General features: G+C 35.4%; 4 protein-coding genes across 15 annotated transcripts; 3 read left to right on the top strand and 1 right to left on the bottom strand.

Annotated features, from left to right (window-relative positions):
• Window positions 1-8,131: 8,131 nt before the first annotated feature.
• On the top strand, window positions 8,132-9,193 carry LOC102619173 (fasciclin-like arabinogalactan protein 21). Its single transcript, XM_006469717.4, has one exon. It carries the CDS (start codon window positions 8,132-8,134, stop codon window positions 9,191-9,193), a length of 1,062 nt encoding a protein of 353 aa, XP_006469780.1.
• A 152-nt stretch (window positions 9,194-9,345) lies between these two features.
• Window positions 9,346-11,987, bottom strand: LOC102627610 (uncharacterized). Of its 12 annotated transcripts, none has more exons than XR_003064106.2 (3): window positions 11,277-11,986; window positions 10,643-10,736; window positions 9,346-10,347 (listed from the first exon to the last, which is right to left on the bottom strand). XR_003064106.2 is itself a non-coding variant. In XM_025095627.2 (3 exons), the coding sequence occupies exons 1-2, from the start codon at window positions 11,882-11,884 to the stop codon at window positions 10,657-10,659; spliced, it is 675 nt and encodes a 224-aa protein (XP_024951395.1). In that variant the 5' UTR covers window positions 11,885-11,987; the 3' UTR covers window positions 9,346-10,347; window positions 10,643-10,656. The 12 variants fall into 12 exon arrangements, 6 of the variants coding, with proteins under 6 accessions (XP_024951395.1, XP_052291409.1, XP_052291410.1 ...); XR_008052526.1 differs by having other exon boundaries at window positions 9,346-9,727; XR_008052528.1 differs by having other exon boundaries at window positions 9,346-9,683.
• Window positions 11,988-12,630: 643 nt separating this feature from the next.
• On the top strand, window positions 12,631-17,450 carry LOC102619459 (putative F-box/FBD/LRR-repeat protein At4g03220). Its single transcript, XM_052434935.1, has 4 exons — window positions 12,631-13,375; window positions 13,478-16,647; window positions 16,866-17,045; window positions 17,148-17,450. Exons 2-4 carry the CDS (start codon window positions 15,592-15,594, stop codon window positions 17,448-17,450), a joined length of 1,539 nt encoding a protein of 512 aa, XP_052290895.1. The 5' UTR covers window positions 12,631-13,375; window positions 13,478-15,591.
• On the top strand, window positions 13,276-14,102 carry LOC127900307 (pentatricopeptide repeat-containing protein At3g12770-like). Its single transcript, XM_052434936.1, has 3 exons — window positions 13,276-13,655; window positions 13,705-13,796; window positions 13,882-14,102. Exons 1-3 carry the CDS (start codon window positions 13,276-13,278, stop codon window positions 14,100-14,102), a joined length of 693 nt encoding a protein of 230 aa, XP_052290896.1.
• Window positions 17,451-17,507: the final 57 nt, after the last annotated feature.

Below are 17,507 nucleotides of genomic sequence, written 5' to 3'. Positions count from 1 at the left end.
TTTTAATATAAAAACAAAACCACACTCCATATTTTCTTACAATAACAATTAACAACCATTTACAAGGTTCTTAGATCAAAATATTCCCTAAATTTTTAAAACTATACAAATAAAATATTTCGCCCAACACCGCCTAAAAACATGTCCCATCACCCCAACTATGCATGTGGGAGTTCCTTTACTTCCGGTGTTTCTTGAATTCTAGTAATTTCCTTCACTTCCGGCTGCGATTTGTGTGAGTTATAGTTTGATTTCAACAAGTTCCTTCACTTTCGGTTTCAGTGGTTTAGGTACTTTCTTTTATTTATTAATAATTTAGATTAAATTTTGTTTAAATTGCTTGGTTGATTGATCATTGATCATAGTTAATCATTAAGATATGTATTGGATATGAAAATATTAGAGTTTTCTTAAGATTAATATATCTAAAGGGGGATTGCCACTTTCCCCCCTACAGTAATCAACATATACCATTTACCTCACTGCTGTTTTTATAATGGCCAAAAACCCCCATGACAGCATAATTTACAATATTACTCTTATTTTCAACTACTATTTTATTTACATTTATTATAAATTAAATAAATCACATGAATAGAAACTAAATAAAAAAATTAAGTATTAAAAAAAGAAATATATGTTTTGATATGAGTAAAAAAATTAATAATAAATTTTTTTTCTTGTAATTATTTATTTTGTGAACATTTTCTTATAATAAACATTTTGTAATATTTTACAATTAAATGTAAAAAGTATAGGCAAAATATTTTATTATTTATCTTATAATAAATTTTTATTTGTCATTCAAGTTTTCTTATAATAATTTTTTTTATCATTTTATAATAATTCTATTATATATTTACTATAAGAAAATTTTCACAAAATAAATAAGTACAAGAAAAAAAAATTATTGTTAATTTTTTTGCTCATATCAAAACATATATTTCTTGTTTTTAATCTTTAATTTTTTATTTAGTTTCTATTCATGTGATTTATTTAATTTATAATAAATATAAATAAAAGAGTAGTTGAAAATAAGGGTAATATTGTAAACTTATGCTATCGGGGGGTTTTTGGTCATTATAAAAACAACAAGGGGGGAAATGATATATGTTGATTAATGTAGGGGGGAAATTGGCAATCTCCCTATCTAATAAATGGCACACCAAGCGTTTGTTTAAATGCCTCTAAGGAATTATTGATCTAAATTTAAAGTTATTTTGAGGTTAAAAAGAATGTTGGTGTGCCGGCCAATCAAGAACATGGATGGTTGCCTGTGTTACCTAAAGTTTTGGACATGCCAAGCTTGGACAACACATGTTGCTTCCCCCCGTTGCCCAACCAAATGGCCATGCATGGCATGAGAGGCTTGGCAATGCGGGCGACACGCTTGCGTCACCCAGCCAAGTATATGATGTTGCCCAAATTTGGTTGGGCAATACATGTTGTCGCCCATATACTTGCATTGCCAGCATTCTGGGCGACAACAACTACCCAAGTTTTTCGAATGTTTTAAGTTTTGTTTTTTTTAAACATTTATACTAATGTTGTCCTAATTTATTGTTTAGATATGTCCGACAAGCAGATGCATCCCTGGTCACTGAAGATACCGATCGAGGATCACTTTCTAGGATGTGTTATGAATTTAACCAGATTTAATTTTGTGACCACACATTTACAGACCAAGTTAACTGACATTCAATTTGGGCTATTCAAAAAGTCAATTTTGGTCATTTTCTAGCCATGGGGGATCCTGAATTTAGCAGCAATCTTGTACATTTTTTGTTGCTCAGACTAGTCCTGAAAACAAGTTAATGATGAGTATAAAATGTGGTTTAAGATTGGCAACGATATGTTACGTTTCTTTATTTGAGAATGGTTCTTAGTGACAGGATTGAAATGTTGTAATGTGGAAAATTTGCACAAAAAAAACTTTGGTTGGCGAATACGTCATCAATATTTCGGTGGAATAAGGTACTTTAAGCTTAACAAATAAGATAATAGGTTTGATGATTTTGATTTCACTAACATGGATGACACAGATGTGTTGAGGATTGCCTTATCATGTTTCGCAGATAGGGTTTTGTGTGTAAGACCGTTTGAAAGGAGAATAACAAAAGAGATAATGCATGCTGTGAATGATTTAGATTATTTCAACAACTTTTATTGGGGCACCTATTCAAGGAAAATTCTCTACAAGCAAATGACAAAGCTTGATTGGTAAAGTTAAAAAATATAAGAAAGAGCACAACAAGGATCACATTAAAGAGAAGTACATGTCTTATCTAATGTTAGGCCGTACACTTAACTTTAGCTATTGTGGAGATTTGGTTAGGAAGAAGTTTGCTATAGATATAATTATGAATGAGATTCTGTAAAAAGACATACAATAAAGTAGTATTATTTCATATTCCTATTATCAATTGACATATTCAGCGGCCACCAAAATCAAGCAATACACACCTCTCTAGAAAATTGGGCAATAGGTTGTGTTGCCCGGGCAATGTGCCTGTCGTACGCATAAAATAGGTGTGCAATAGGGATGTCACTCGGGCAACACAACACGTTGCTTGATTTTCCTGAGAGTTGTATATCGCTTGACAAAATCAAGCAATGGACAACTTTATGGAAAATCGAGTGACAGACAATGTTGCCTGGGTGACGCACATCTATTTGGAAACAAAATACAGTAACTTTTCCATTCTCATATTCCATACAACCATCCTTCAAAGTCTTTCACGTCCCATCAAAATATATCTTAAGCACTATCGACTCTATTAACCTGATGTAAACTAATAATAATGTTTTATTAATAATACTCCAAACAATAATATTCGTATATTAATTAAATAACTAATCATGAACAAATTTGGGTGATTCGGGTAGTAGCACTATCGCCTAGGTGACATAAAACGTTACCCGAATTACATGCAATTGTATGTTGGGCGATGTGAGCACTAATCACCTAACATGCAGCATCCTATTGTCCGGGCAACGAATACTAGAATCCAAGCGACTAGTGCTTGTCACCCAGGCAATAGATACCAAAATCCAGGTGACAAGTACCTGTCGCCTGGGCGACAAGTCGTTCTAAGCTTGGGCGACGTGTACTTGTTGCTTGGATTTTGGGTTTCATCTTCAACATTGTTCAAGACCCATTTTCGTTAGATTTTACCAGAATTTTACTAACTTATAAATTTATAACCTCATGATTAATAGTAAAAAGTGTACATGTAATAATGATAAAATTATTAGTTTTTCACTTGAAGTGTTGATTAATGCACTTATAACTTATATGAATACTCCCCTAATAAATTTTTATGTTAAATTAATTCGTAATATGTTAATTTTTATCTTGTAAATATTTTTCAGGAATAAAGACGAAATTGGATTTGAAAGCGAGAACAAAGAAGAACCACTGGAGCAATTTTGAATATATCATTGAGGAGATGTAATAAATTAATAAATAAATAAATAAATAAAAAGAATAGGTGGGCAATCACGTTGGTGATGGTCAGGAGGCCATTATGCCTCCTGACCATCACACATCTCAACATACACACACATATATATATATTATAAAATAAAATAAATAAAGAATGATGCATTGCTTGCCTATAAAAGGAAAAGAGATGCAGGGAGCTGAGTAGCAAGTCGAGAGAGAGAGTTGTAGCTAAGAGGGAACTGAGTGAGGAGTTGAATAATTTCTTTCTTTCTTTCTTTTCTTTTCTTGTTTTCTTCTGTATCAATTTTCCTTGTAACATATTTCAAAAGTTTATCAAATAAAAAGAGTGTTGTGTTTTCTTTCAATATGAGTGGCTAATTTTACTAAGCTGAGGTAAAGGGTAAAGCTCGAGGTTTCAAACTATCAAATTTATTACTTTATCAAGTGAGTTTTTAAATTTATTTTATTCTTTTCTGGTTATTTTTATGTCATATTAATTTATAGATTCTCTTGGATCTGTATGGTATTTTGACATAATGTCGACACATTAATACAGTTGTGGCACATTAGATACTTTATTCCATATTTATCCACACACATAGTTAGTTAAGAATTAAATGATATAATAATTAATTGGTAAAAGTGAGGCAAAATATAAAAATGAGAGAATATTAAAATTATAGTTTGAATATTGAGAGTGGTCCCCATAACGTTAGCATATGTTTAAATTGATTCATAATAATTTCTTTTCCCGCAATTAATTTTCTTTATTTTAAATTAACTATTAGATTTTAAATTTCATGTGGCTCGATCCCGGACTCACCGGGTTATATTATAACTTGACACTCTTATACTTAAGAGTAATAACACTTTTGAGTTGTGTCACCTCATGTTAACTATTTAATGTACCCACATTGTAATAAAATGAGCAACTGATCTTTTGTATGAAACCCAACCAAATAATAAAAAATAAAAATTGAAGAAATACTAACCTCAAGTTTTTATTATTCTTTAGTTTGTTGCTTGATTTTATCTTCAATGCTTGAATAAATATATTAGTTTGATGAATGTGAGATAGGTGAAAAGGGGGTTGAGTGATAGTTGGATAAATAACTACGTTATGAATGTGAGAGAGGTGAAATGGAGAGTGTTTTGGTCGTATGTGGAGAGCTTTGGCTGTTGCTTAGGAGTTGAGGGTTTGTTTGTTTAGTTTTACGGGTATTTTGGTCTAAGAATTCTGTAAATAGTTGTTATTGTAAGAGAAAATTAGAGTGTAATCTTTTTTATGTTATTGTAAGAGAAAATTAGAGTGTAATCTTTTTTTATATTAAAAGTTGTAAGGTGATCAAATGAGTAAATTTTCTAATTTTGTATCTTTTTAATAAAATTAAGATAAATTGAAGTTCTTAAAAATAAGACAGATAAATTTAAAAATAATCAATTTATGACAAAGGTAACCAAAATTAAATCTTATATAATACTTGTAGACTGTACTGCCTTTCTTTTTATCATTAAACGGTGACGTTTAAAATGCAAAGAAGAAAGAACCCACAATCAGCCCCCGAATCATTAGGAATCCAGGATCAGTTGCCATGATTGGTTGATTGACTGATTCTCAACGCACCGGGGTCCACAGCACAGGAATGACATAAACTCATAGGCCCCCAAGCAACCACACTGGTCCGCCAACGCCCAGCCCAAAATTTGTGGACCAAACTTTAGCTATTATTACATTCATTACCCCTAACAGTATCATTGTTAGGTCTTTTTTTTTTTTTTTTTTTTCTAACACAAGCCTATTATAATCATGGGTGGCTTTAAGTATAGGCGAATAAGACGGTTGCCTAAGATTCTAAATTTTAGAAATGTCTAATTTTTTTAGTATTAGTAATAATTCTCTAATTAATAAAGATTTTTTTTAAAAAAATTATATGTGGTAGAAAAGCTTAATAGACATCTCTCTAATTAATAATTATCATATAATTAATTATTATTATTATTATATAAAAACCTATAATTGGTTATCTTATTGTTAAAGAGATATAATTAATAATATTGTCTAACCATTAATTTATTCATTATTAGTTTTTCCAATAAAAATAAGTAAATTTTTTACCTTTTCAACTTCTTAAAAAAGCTCAATTATTCAACATTAGAATCTTTAACTCTTAGTATTCCTTTTAATTTCTATTAAAAATCTTATAATCTAGAAAATCATTGATGAAAAATTTCTTATTCTCTTCTCTACAATGAAGATTATTACATGCATTAGTTCATTTTAAAAAAAAATTACTTGAAATACAAAGTTCATATCCATTATTTAACCATCAATTCATGATCTCAACTTTTTATGTGCTACCATTCTAAATATTATATTTGAAAATAATATTGTTCTCATTTATTCGTTTGTTTATTTTTGTATAATTTCTAATGGTAAATTTTAGATTTTGTTTTTGAAAATTTTTAAAATCTTGTTAATTATTTGTTGAAATTCAAGAACTAAAATTGAAATAAATTTTCAACTCTTTTTTATTTTATTGAGTATTGAAGTTATTAAATAAAAAAAAGACTCATTAAAAAAAAATTCACTCAAGACCTGATACTCTAAAGCCGGCCGTGATTATAACCCATCCTTCAATAAAAGACAAAAATTGGATCACCATTCACATCACACGCACAATCGGAAAGTATACCATTTTAAAGAAGAATAGAAATCCAGAGAGAAGCCAGTTGTACATTTCCATTTTTAATTTCGGTGATGAACACGTGTCGCCATTAAAATCGTTCACCTTATGTGTTAAGTGCCAGCATTGCCTAGGTTGAAGAGAATCAAAAGCTACAACAGAATTTTCTCTGTGCCCGAGGGCCTAAAGCAAAACACATTCATTAAATCTACCTTTATTACAAATCGGGTCCCATCTCATAAAACTAGTGAACTGAAACTCCTCTGCTCTTTCAACACCACACGTTCATACAACACAACTGAAATCTAACCCATGCTTGTTTGGTTTTCCCCCCACTCTCTATAAATATAACCCATCAACCCACCCAACACCACCGCCATATGTAAGCCTGGGTGCCCAATTCTCTTCTTCAAACACTCACCAACTAAAACACAAGACACCAACCAACCGAATACAAAGTAAAGATTTTTTTTAAATGGCTAGACTTGTGTTGGTTTCACTATTCATTGTGGCTGAGATTTTAATGGTACAAGCCGTGGCTGATAAATCTGAAGTGAACCCAGTTGGGTTTAATAAGCCTGAGCCAGCTAGGGTGGCGGATCAGCCTGCTTCAAGCGTCTCTGAGTCATCTTATTATCATAATGATCCTGAAGCAGCTGAGGCTCCGGAGATCAGACGGCTGGGAAAGCATCATCAGCATCATTCTGATAAGTCAGTGGCTGGCGGTGGTGTCATCATTGGTGGCCTTGTTACTGCTATTTTTGCTGCTGTGTTTTGCTACATCAGGGTTACAAGGAAAAGGAATGGCGCTGATGCTAACTGACCAATTTTTAGAATTATTCACATTTTTACCTCCCCTTTTTCTCATTTGCTAAGAGTGGGAGAGCAAATGAGTGATTTTGAAACAAATCTATATACATGATGGAATCTGAGGATATACACTGTATTGTTTGATATCTTGTGTGAATATTAGATTGAAATTTCTTTATTGTTTTAACTCTTCCTTCTTTGCTCTGTTTCATTTTCTTTCTTCATTGGGTGAGCTTTCAAGTTAATGTAAAAATCTAGTAAGAGATCGCTCTAATTATATCTTCTGAATTCTGATTCTTCATAAAGTTAATTTAAGTTAATTACTTTTCCATATTAACCCAATTTGGCGGAGGGTCGGGGTACTTTTTCAACTCCCAACTATTAGTTTTTCTTATCACCATTTGGTCCATTTCCATGGTAATTTTCCTGTGATTTTGCTGCTTGATTTCTTATGAAGTTTAGGCGTATTTGGCATCACTTTTCAGTCGGTCTTCCAAAAACGTGTGAGAACACCCAGATTCAAGCTGAGCCATTGGTGGGACTTGAATGACTAAGAGCCAAAGTAGGTCTCTCATTTGGCATTCATATTATGATTTATGAGCTATGCCTGTGATATAGAAGTCAAAAAGGGGCAATCAGGAACCAGCTTCGTATTTTAAAATTCCAATTCTGTATTAAAATATAGATCCCTTCTGTTCTAGTCTTTAGTCCAGAGATTCAATGGTCATGTGCCTTTTTGCAAAGTCACAGTCATGATGACTTCACAGTTCACACTTAATTCATATAATTCAGCAATTGTTATATGTGTAATGACAGTTTTTCCACAGTTGAAAAGGTTTTGGGTATGTAACGTAGCTGGGTATCTCAAAATAGTATCTGTAATTGACTGGCTTCGACAATATTCTACCCAATGAAACAAATTTAACATATATTAACACTAACGAGTAATGAAATGAGATTGGGCCTAATTTGTCATGCGGGCAAAAGAGCAGGCCCATAAGTTGAAGCCTAACCTCTACCGAATTTATTCTTGCTTGTAAGCAGCGTGGCTTTCATTTTCTCGAGTCTCAATGGGTACTTTCCACTTTTCCTTTTCCTGTTCTGTTTCCTCCCAAGAAACAAATACAAACCACAAAAACAATTAAATCTTACGAATCTTGCTCTGAAACTAAATTCTCTTCACTGCACCGAAATGGCTTCTTCTTGTTCAGAATGTTGGCGGGCATTAGCCTTCTTCACCATCTCAGTAGTCTTGGCCTGCATGGCAATCTCCATGTCACTGCATGCAATCCCAAAAGACAACGGCAGTCCTTCAACGAAACCCGTCAACTATCAACTCTTTTCAAACGCTTCTAAAGCCTTAAGAAGATCAGGCTTCAACATCATTGCCACTCTCCTTCAAGTCTCCCCTGAAATCTTTCTTTCTTCTCATAACTCAACAATCTTTGCCATCCAAGATTCTGCCATCTCCAACACTTCTCTCCCTCCTTGGCTCTTTAAAAAGCTTCTTCAATACCATACCTCTCCTCTTAAGCTTTCCATGAATGATCTCTTAATGAAGCCTCAGGGTAGTTGCTTGCCTACCTTTCTTCATCAAAAGAAAGTCGCCATAACCAAGATCGTTGTAAAAGAAAGATTGATAGAGATCAACAATGTGTTGGTGTCTCGACCTGATATATTTCTTGAAGGATCCTTGTCAATTCATGGGGTTCTTGAGCCATTTTCATCTTTGGATCCTCAAAATATTCACCCAGGTTGGGATTACATTCAATCACAAATATGTGATTCCTTTTCGAGTACTCTAGTTTCTGATATCACTGAATCCAAGAACATGGTCAATGAGTGGACCAAAATTATCCGTTTGCTGAGCTCAAATGGTTTTGTTTCTTTTGCTATCGGCTTGCATTCTGTTATCGATCAGATTCTTGAAGATAACATCAACCTGAACTTGACCACAATCTTTGCCCCAGCAGACTTTGCAGTTGTAGCATCTTCTTCTCCCTTGCTTGACAGAATCGTGAGGCTCCATATATTGCCTCAAAGATTTACGTATAAAGAACTGGCTTCTTTACCCGGTAAAACATTACTAAAGACGTTAGTACCCAATCAATATCTCGTGATCAGTGGAGGTGCTGATTTTATCCAAGGATTTGACATCAATGGAGTGCATATTTTTGCCCCTGAAATATTATCGTCCAAGCAGTTTGTGATTCATGGAATTTCTCAAGCTTTTCGAGATAGTAGGACTTCCTGACAACATCAAAATTGGCATGATTTAACATTAGCTATAGAGTATTGTCCAATACTGATGCTTAGCAGTGTTTACAAGTTTTCAGTTTAGCCAGTTAATTCTTCTGTGCTCCAGGACTATTTCAGTTGCTATTAATTTGTTTTAATGGTAAAGGCTTTGGCACGTGTAACCCTCAAGTGTATTAACCATTCAGCTTTGTTTGTAATATAGTGTATACAATCCTTTGAAGTTTGAGGTAATGGTGCAGGATTTGCCACTCAGTAGCCCAGGCCAGAATGATGGAATGTCATTACTTATGGCACAGAATTGGCACCCGTGGCTCTATGCTGGAGCTAACTATGTGTGTGTGAAGTGTGTTTTTAACCTCTATGACATTCCTAACTAAGAATAACTACCACTATTACTATTTCTGTGTCCTTCAGGAAATGCGCCTAGATGCCCTCATCAGGTTTAACCCTCCGAATGCAGAGCCACTGCAGCATTCACATTGTCTCTGTTAAAAAAAGAACTGTCATCTTTGTTGTGCTATTCCCACATCTGGAACCAAAAAGAATGCATATAAACGAAAAGAAAAAATAAAAAGGAAGAAAATATCCATAAGCTCCGAAGATGAGCAACTGAAAATAAGTCATATATGGTTTCTATGTTTCGAATATAACACAGAAACTCACGGTACAAGTATAAAACGTAATGGTGAACAACATGGCACGAGCTTCAAGTGGTTAAGTACCAGAATCACATCATTTGCATGATCGATTGATAGGGATGATAAAATCATAAAGGAAGACACATGGCCAATAATATATAAAATACATGCATTCAAAATGTAAATTATCAATAGACTTCAATGCTCAAATCAATGAAGAAATAAGTATCTACAGGTAATGGGAATAAAAAGCAAAACTACCACACTTCAACCGAATTCAAGGATTTCTGAAATGATAACTGAAGAAATGGACAAGGTCATGTGCGACTTTCCTGTGTGGTAGTAAATGCATGTACCTCCAGGATCTTACTTCTTTCAAAACGGATCCCTTAATTTTTACATATCTCCCCCAGTCATCTTCATTATTTGCACACAACCACATAATGCCGAACCTAGAATATGAACTGCAATGTTGCGAGAAATAATGTCTTCAAGTAAACAACCTACAAATCTAAGAAAACAAAGCCATTCAAAAGGATGATGATCCCATTATAACTAGCTCATGAATTGAACATTGCGAATCCTAAAATTACAGATCATACTAAATGGCAGTCAGGAAATTCTGGCCATTGAATTGCAAGTCTGGTAATGACGGAAAAAATGAATACTGTCACATTATGATATCAAATGCTTGACCAAAGAACAACAGATAGAAGGTAAAATAATTCTACGTAACTGGTGACCACTCCTGACCGGCTTCCAGAAGAAAAGCTGACAGCCATTGCAGAATTACTGAATTTACTTACTTGATCATTAGTAACTAAGAACCACTTGCTCCACTCAAGAAAGGAATTTCATCCTCGATGAAGATGGTCATCTCACTGCCTCTGTAAAACTTTACTGACAAAATTCAGCAAACAGCATAAAAAGGCAGTTGATGACAGCCCATGTAACATATCACAGCCTAAAAAGTCTTTGGTAAACGCAGAACTAAATTACCAAATCACTAAAATGGTTAGAATAAAATACTCCATGTATGTGAATTTAACTGATTCAATTACAGTATTATGAATATGATATAAACATCTGCTGACATATAATGCAGAAAATTAAGGTTTCACTTCTATAACTAGAAAGTAACACAGAAAACAGCAAGAAAAGCAAATTATACTACTGGACAGAACCTAGAAACCAATACAAGGCCGTCAATGCTGGATTCACAAGGAACAAGGAACTCAATCTCAAAATCCATAATTCACAGGCAATTCATTCCTCAAATACATGTCTAAGAATTCACTTTCCCCGCACCCAAATTAATCAATCAAATTTACAACAAACAAAAAATGAAATCGAACCCATCAAACAGGCAATCTAGTTCTTCTCATTAAAATCCTTGTCATATTAGACCCGTTAACGGTAACATTAGCAGCATCAACAAACCTCGAAGTCCTAAACAATTCCACAATCTGCTTGATCTCCCGACCCGCACACTCCTCCATAAGAACCATACAAACCCCACCAATCTTCACCGTCCGCTCCATCTCTCCGACAAACCTGGAGGGAAACAACGCCTCCGCCAAATGCGCCGTGAACGCCACGTCAAAAGCCTCGTCGAAAAAGGGTAAGTTGTGCGGGTCCGCCCGGCTAACCAACGGCAAGGAATCCATCAGCTCCACTCCTGTGACGTCAGCGACGCCGATGCTGTTGAACGCCATGACCTCGTGGCCGGCACCGGCGGATACGCAGAGGACTTTGGAGTGATTAAAGAGGAGGCTTTTGCCCTGAAGGTGTTTGAAAAAATGCGCGTAAGAGGTGACTTGTTGCTTCCAGGATTTTGAGGACCAGAGGCGGTGGCTTTTCTTCTCGAGTGGGAGGTGTTGGCGGTGCGATGAGTCGCAGGAGGATTTGGGGAATTTTGTCGATTTAGGTGAGTTTTCTAAAATGCAGGTTTCTGGGGTTTGTAGCATCAGCATTACAAGCGTGAACGTTGCTATTGTTATTGCTCCGTACGATATCTTTCGAAGCAGAGCCTCTACGTGTCTCTCCATTCTTTGCGTTTTTGCAGATCGAACCGAAAAATCTCCAGCTTTCCTTTTTTCTATCTTTCCGCTTCAGAGCACACGATATCGTTTCGTATAAAAGAAGTCATCCGCTTGTATTATAAATTTATAATAATGATAATAACAATATTGACACCGTTGTTTCCCCTTATTTTTTTTTTTTCTAAATTCATTATTATTATTATTTTCTTTATTATACTATTATTGTTGTTGTTTTGATATTATTAATAATATTTTTTTGAACAATAATAATCGCAATTGTTGAAATACCTAATAACAAAAATGACAATAATTAACTTAGGACATTTTAATAACTTAAACGATTAATAGAAATATAATTATTCTAACTCTGATTTATATAGTTCAAATAAATAATTCATTCTGATTCATATATTTTTTTTATTTCAGTCCATTTTTCTTATTTGTATTTTTTGTTTTTATTTCAATTCATTCTTTTAATTTCAGCCCATTTCAATTACCAATTAATAAATAGATTATGAGAGTTGAATCCAATTTAAATCAACATACATATTTGAATCCCTGTTCCATTTGCTAGAATTGAAAATCTTATTTGATTGAACTAGCAATATGCTTCAAGCCCACATAAATGAATAATACCTTTGTTCCGCAAAATTTATAGTAATTTTTAGTCTAAATTTAATAACATTTATTGCATTGAAATAAAGCTAGAAAATTAAAAATTTAATGAACTTGGAGAAATTCTTAATAAATGCTGAATTCAGACGAAAAAATTAATAAACTTCTAAAACTACTTCATTTTAAGAAGGACATCAAGAAAAACAGGTTCTAATTTTATAACATGCGGTCAAAATCTCAAAATTCATAACAAAAGCCACCTTAAAACTGCTCACAGATGCATGCTGGCGATGCAGACGCCGCATGCTCTAATAAGTATTTCTTTCCTCCTTATCAAAAAAAAAAAAAAAAAAAGAGAAATGTATTTCTCTCCTCTCTATCCTCTTCCCGCAAAAATCTTACCGTTGGATTCCGCAACGGTACCCACATTTGAATTTCCCGCGTTCCTGTTCATCTTTCTCAAACAGTTCTCCTATTCTTCCTCCTCATCGCCTGTGTGCGCAGACGATGACAATTTCCACCTCCATAGCTTCGACCCTCATTCTTTCTACGGTGCTCTTATCGATAATTCCTCCCACAAAAGGCACTTGGGTCAAATCCATGCCCTTTTGCTAGTCTCCAGATTGCAGGAGAGCCGGTTCTTGATTAACTCAGTGAGAAATTAGCTCTGCAAAGAAGATGTTCGATGAATTTCCTGACCGGACGTGTTTTTGTGGAATGCCGTTATTATATGTTATTCGAGACACAATTTGTTTGTTGAAGCGCTGGAAGCATATTCAAGAATGCAAGTGGCTTGGGTGGCCCCCAATGGCTGTACTCCTCCTCTTGTGCTCAAAGCTTGCGTGGCCTTGCCTTCGCTCTTGATGGGTCCGCGAGTACATGGTCAGATATTTAGTCTCGGGTTTTTAGTCTGTTATCTCTTTGATGGGTTGTTTGATAGAACAATTGTTTTCCTGGACTTATATCATCTCTGGTCACGCACAGAATGGTCAGCCTTTGGCAGCTTTGACGGTTTATTGTCAAATGAGGAAAACGAATATGGAACCGCACTGGATTGCTCTTGTGATTTGGAGTTTTTGGAACAAGGAAAAATTGTTCATGGTTTCATGATTAAGTTGGGCCTTGAACTTGAATCTGATTTGCTTATTTCACTTACAGCCGTGTAAGCAAAATTTGGGCAAGTGATGGTTGCGAGATCATTGTTTGATCAGATGTAGATATCAACCAAATGTGACGTTGCGGAATGCGATGATTTCTGGTTATGCAAAGAATGGTTATGCTGAGGAAGCTGTGAAGCTATTCCGTGAGATGATCTCTAAATAATATTGGAACAGATTCTACAACTGTCAGCTATCTTAACTTGAGAACAAGTTGATCTCTTGCGTTAGCTAAGTGGATGGATTATTATATTGGCAAAAGTGAATATAGAAATAATGTTATTGTTAACACGGTCCTCATCGATATGTATGCAAAATGTGGAAGTGTAGATTTGGCTCCAATGTTTTTCGATAGAACACTTGATAAAGATGTTGTCATGCGGAGTGCCATGATTGTGGGATATGGATTGCATGGTCGGGACCAGAAGCAATTACTCTTTATCAAGCAATGAAACAAGCTAGTGTTCAGCCGATCGATGCTACCTTTGTTCTTGCTGCGTGCAATCATTCAGGTCTTGGAGAAGAGGGATGGGTACTGTTTCACCACATAAGAAAGCATGGAGTTGAGCCCGCCACCAGCATTATGCTCGTGTTGTTGATCTTCTTGCTCGTGCAGGCTATTCGAACCATGCATTTAAATTTATTATGAACATGCCATTGAACCACGGTTATCTGTGAGGCGCGCACTTCTGAGTGCTTGGAAGATCCCCATGCAGCAGTGGGAGAATATGCTGCAGACCGTCTGTTCTCATTGGACCCACACAATATAGGGGTTATCTTCAGCTGTCAAATCTCTATGCTTTCGCTAGCTTGTGGGATTGTATTGCAAAGATACGGGGTATTGATGAGGGAGAAAAGACTGACAAAAGACCTGGGGTATAGCCGGATCGAGATCAATGAAAAGCTTCAAGCATTTGGACGTTGACGCATTAGACAGAAAAAGGAAGCTGGATTTGTCCCCCATATGGAATCTGTACTACATGATGTGAATTATGAAGAAACTGCGGAGACAAAATTTGCAATCATAGTGAGCGGATAGCGGTTGCTTATGGGCTCATCAGTAATCCTCCTGGAACTGCAGTAAGGAAAAAAAAGAATCTGCGGGCATGTGTAAACTGTCATTCGGCAACTCAGCATTTATCGAATCTTGTCAACAGGACGATTGTTGTAGGAGATTCAAATAGTTTTCATCATTGCGCAAATGGAGTTTGTTCTTTCTTTTGGAGATTACTGGTAAGTACAGTAACTAGCAAAAAAGAATCTGGGAGCATGTGTAAATATTCCCGGTATCTTGATGCATATACGAGAGAGATCAAAATATTATGATTTGTGATACCACAATTTTCTCAAACAATAGTGGGTCACTTGGACGGTTACAGAAACAGGCTGAACACAGCAGTTATTATACTACTCCACTTAATTGATTGTTTAAGTTGATTGTTGTAACAAATTGGTAAATTTTATTGGCATATGCAGCGCCATAAATAACTCCTCCGTCTAAAGGAATTTTTAACTCATGTTTTGATCCGTTATGGGAACATCTTGACACAAGATGTTGTGGTCTACAAATTTTTATAATGAACTTGTTTTCTCTGTATATTTTCACTTAGGGCCCAAGACCAATCAGAAGCATGGATGATGGAACTGTGAATGTAATTTATTAATGGAACCTCTCTTTTCAGATTCCTGATGCAGGATTTGAGGGCTGGGATTGTGTGTCAGTTGGCAAAACATAATTATTTTTTATTTTGCTTTCTAGTTTTATTGGGAACCTATTATTTTGCTCTTTAAGTTACAAACAAACTCTGACGCTGTTCCCGTTCTCGCCATACTTCACTCTTTTGAAACATTCAAACCCTAGTCTAACAACCATCTCACAACACACACTGAACTCAAACACTACCTAATGAAACACACAAAAAAAGAATTATCAACATCCAAATGGAAACAAGATCTGCAAAGCGAAGGAAACTTTACTTTTCAGAAAACGATCAATGTGACAATGGCATCGACCGAATCAGTGACCTCCCTGACGCCATTCTTCATCACATCCTCTTCCTTCTTCCCATCAAATCCATTGCACAAACCTGCACCTTATCAAAAAGATGGCGATCCCTTTGGTGCTCTTTCCCTGACCTCGACTTCAACACTATCAACCCACTAGCCATATCTTCCGGGAAGTATAACACAAGCAGCGGGGCAAAGAGGCCACGTTTCATATCTCTTAAAGAAATGGATTTGATTTCCCAGGTGTTGTCCATTCGTGACAAGCATTCCTACATAAGGGTCCTTCGCTTTCGTGCTCATTTGAGTTTTTCGTGTCTCAATGGCTTGATCCGTCGTGCTATACGACACAATGTAGAAGAACTTGACATTGAGGTTGCCACAGATGACTACTTCAATCTGCCGCGGTGTGTTATAACGAGTGATTCTTTACGTGTATTCAAGTTGAGATCGCGTTATAGAGGATTTAGATTGCCTCCTTCATCAGTAGTAGCAGGTGGGTTTCGATCACTACACACATTGTCACTTTCCCTTGTGATTTTATTCAACCAGCCTTGTCTTTTGGATTTGTTTACGGATTCATCGTTTCCCCATTTAAAGAAACTTGATCTTGATGCTTGTTATGGGTTGAAACAACTTAAGGTTGGCTGTCGAGCCCTAGAAGATTTAACCCTAGATAACTGTATTCAGTTGTGTGGCTTGGATATTTTTGGCACAAAACTAGAAAGATTGAGAGTTGCCAGTTGTTTTGATGCTTATTGTGATAAGAGTTGGGTCAAGATTGATGCCTCAAAACTGAAGGTATTGAATTGGGAATATAATGCTATTACTGCCAGCAGTTCTTTGGAGAACTTAGCTTCTTTGCATGAGGCTTCAGTAGGTTTTATCTTACTTCATGAAGACTTAACTTCGGCCAAACTTCAGAGTGTATCAAATTTTTTATCAGGTCTCTCTCATGCTCGTTCTTTAACACTTGAAAGCCCTTGCATCGAGGTACTTTCTTTATTCTCTTAGAGTTCTTAACTGATCCACATATAGGTGTAATTTATAATAGATTCATGACATTGATTTAATTTAATGTTGAGGTAATCAAAAGGTATCAATGTCAATCAAAGAACCATTTCATTCTATTCTTAATTTTTGTATATGTCTGTATGCATTGAAGTGTGACTTAAAATTCAGTTAACTCTGTATTGAACCATGTTCCGCAGATACTATCTAACAGGAATTATTTTACGAATCTTCATACATTTAACAATCTAAAATCTCTGGAGCTGCACACCGGTTTTAACAAACATAATGTACAAGGATTAGCATGCCTGTTCAGGAGCTCACCATCAATTCACACCCTCATTCTCAAGATTATTAACGACTACAAGATTCAAAGGCGAGTAAGTACCAAAATGTACCCTTCATTTGTTCAATGTGAGATTTCACACATAACCGGATTTGTGTTAATTTCAACAGTTGTTTTCACTGTTTCCCTTTTTCAGCAATGGAATAGGGACTTATGGGACATGTACACTTCTGAGGAAGAGCAATATTGGCAATCTCAAAGCCAAACTTTGAAGCCCTTCTTAAACAACCTGAATGTTGTAGAGATCCATGGATTTTTAGAATGCGAAAATGAAGTTAGTCTAGCAAAGTTTTTGCTCAAGCATGGAAAAGCCTTGCAAGAAATGACTCTTTGTACGGGGCACTGCAATTACAGAGATTCTCTGCGCCGACAGAAGGTTAGGTCACAGATGATGGGTTTCTCCTGGGCCTCTTCTAACGCTAGGATTGCTTTCCACTAGATAATTTCTTTAGATGCTTTATTAGTGTACTCGAGCTAGCCACTTGCTAAATTTTTT

This window comes from Citrus sinensis, chromosome 2 (assembly GCF_022201045.2).
Source record: "Citrus sinensis cultivar Valencia sweet orange chromosome 2, DVS_A1.0, whole genome shotgun sequence".
NCBI lineage: Eukaryota > Viridiplantae > Streptophyta > Magnoliopsida > Sapindales > Rutaceae > Citrus > Citrus sinensis.
This window is presented reverse-complemented; position numbering and strand designations above follow the sequence as displayed.

Excerpts from the sequence above, each read along its gene's own strand:
- LOC102619173 (XM_006469717.4), top strand. The coding sequence starts at position 8,132 with ATGGCTTCTTCTTGTTCAGAATGTTGGCGGGCATTAGCCTTCTTCACC.
- LOC102627610 (XM_006469682.4), bottom strand. The coding sequence starts at position 11,884 with ATGGAGAGACACGTAGAGGCTCTGCTTCGAAAGATATCGTACGGAGCA. Across the intron at positions 10,724-11,276 it reads GAATTGTTTAGGACTTCGAG|AGGCAGTGAGATGACCATCT; the intron begins GTTTGTTGATGC and ends AAAGTTTTACAG.
- LOC127900307 (XM_052434936.1), top strand. The coding sequence starts at position 13,276 with ATGCAAGTGGCTTGGGTGGCCCCCAATGGCTGTACTCCTCCTCTTGTG. Across the intron at positions 13,656-13,704 it reads CTTATTTCACTTACAGCCGT|ATGTAGATATCAACCAAATG; the intron begins GTAAGCAAAATT and ends TTGTTTGATCAG. Across the intron at positions 13,797-13,881 it reads GGAAGCTGTGAAGCTATTCC|CTAAGTGGATGGATTATTAT; the intron begins GTGAGATGATCT and ends CTCTTGCGTTAG.
- LOC102619459 (XM_052434935.1), top strand. The coding sequence starts at position 15,592 with ATGGAAACAAGATCTGCAAAGCGAAGGAAACTTTACTTTTCAGAAAAC. Across the intron at positions 16,648-16,865 it reads TTGAAAGCCCTTGCATCGAG|ATACTATCTAACAGGAATTA; the intron begins GTACTTTCTTTA and ends CATGTTCCGCAG. Across the intron at positions 17,046-17,147 it reads ACTACAAGATTCAAAGGCGA|CAATGGAATAGGGACTTATG; the intron begins GTAAGTACCAAA and ends TCCCTTTTTCAG.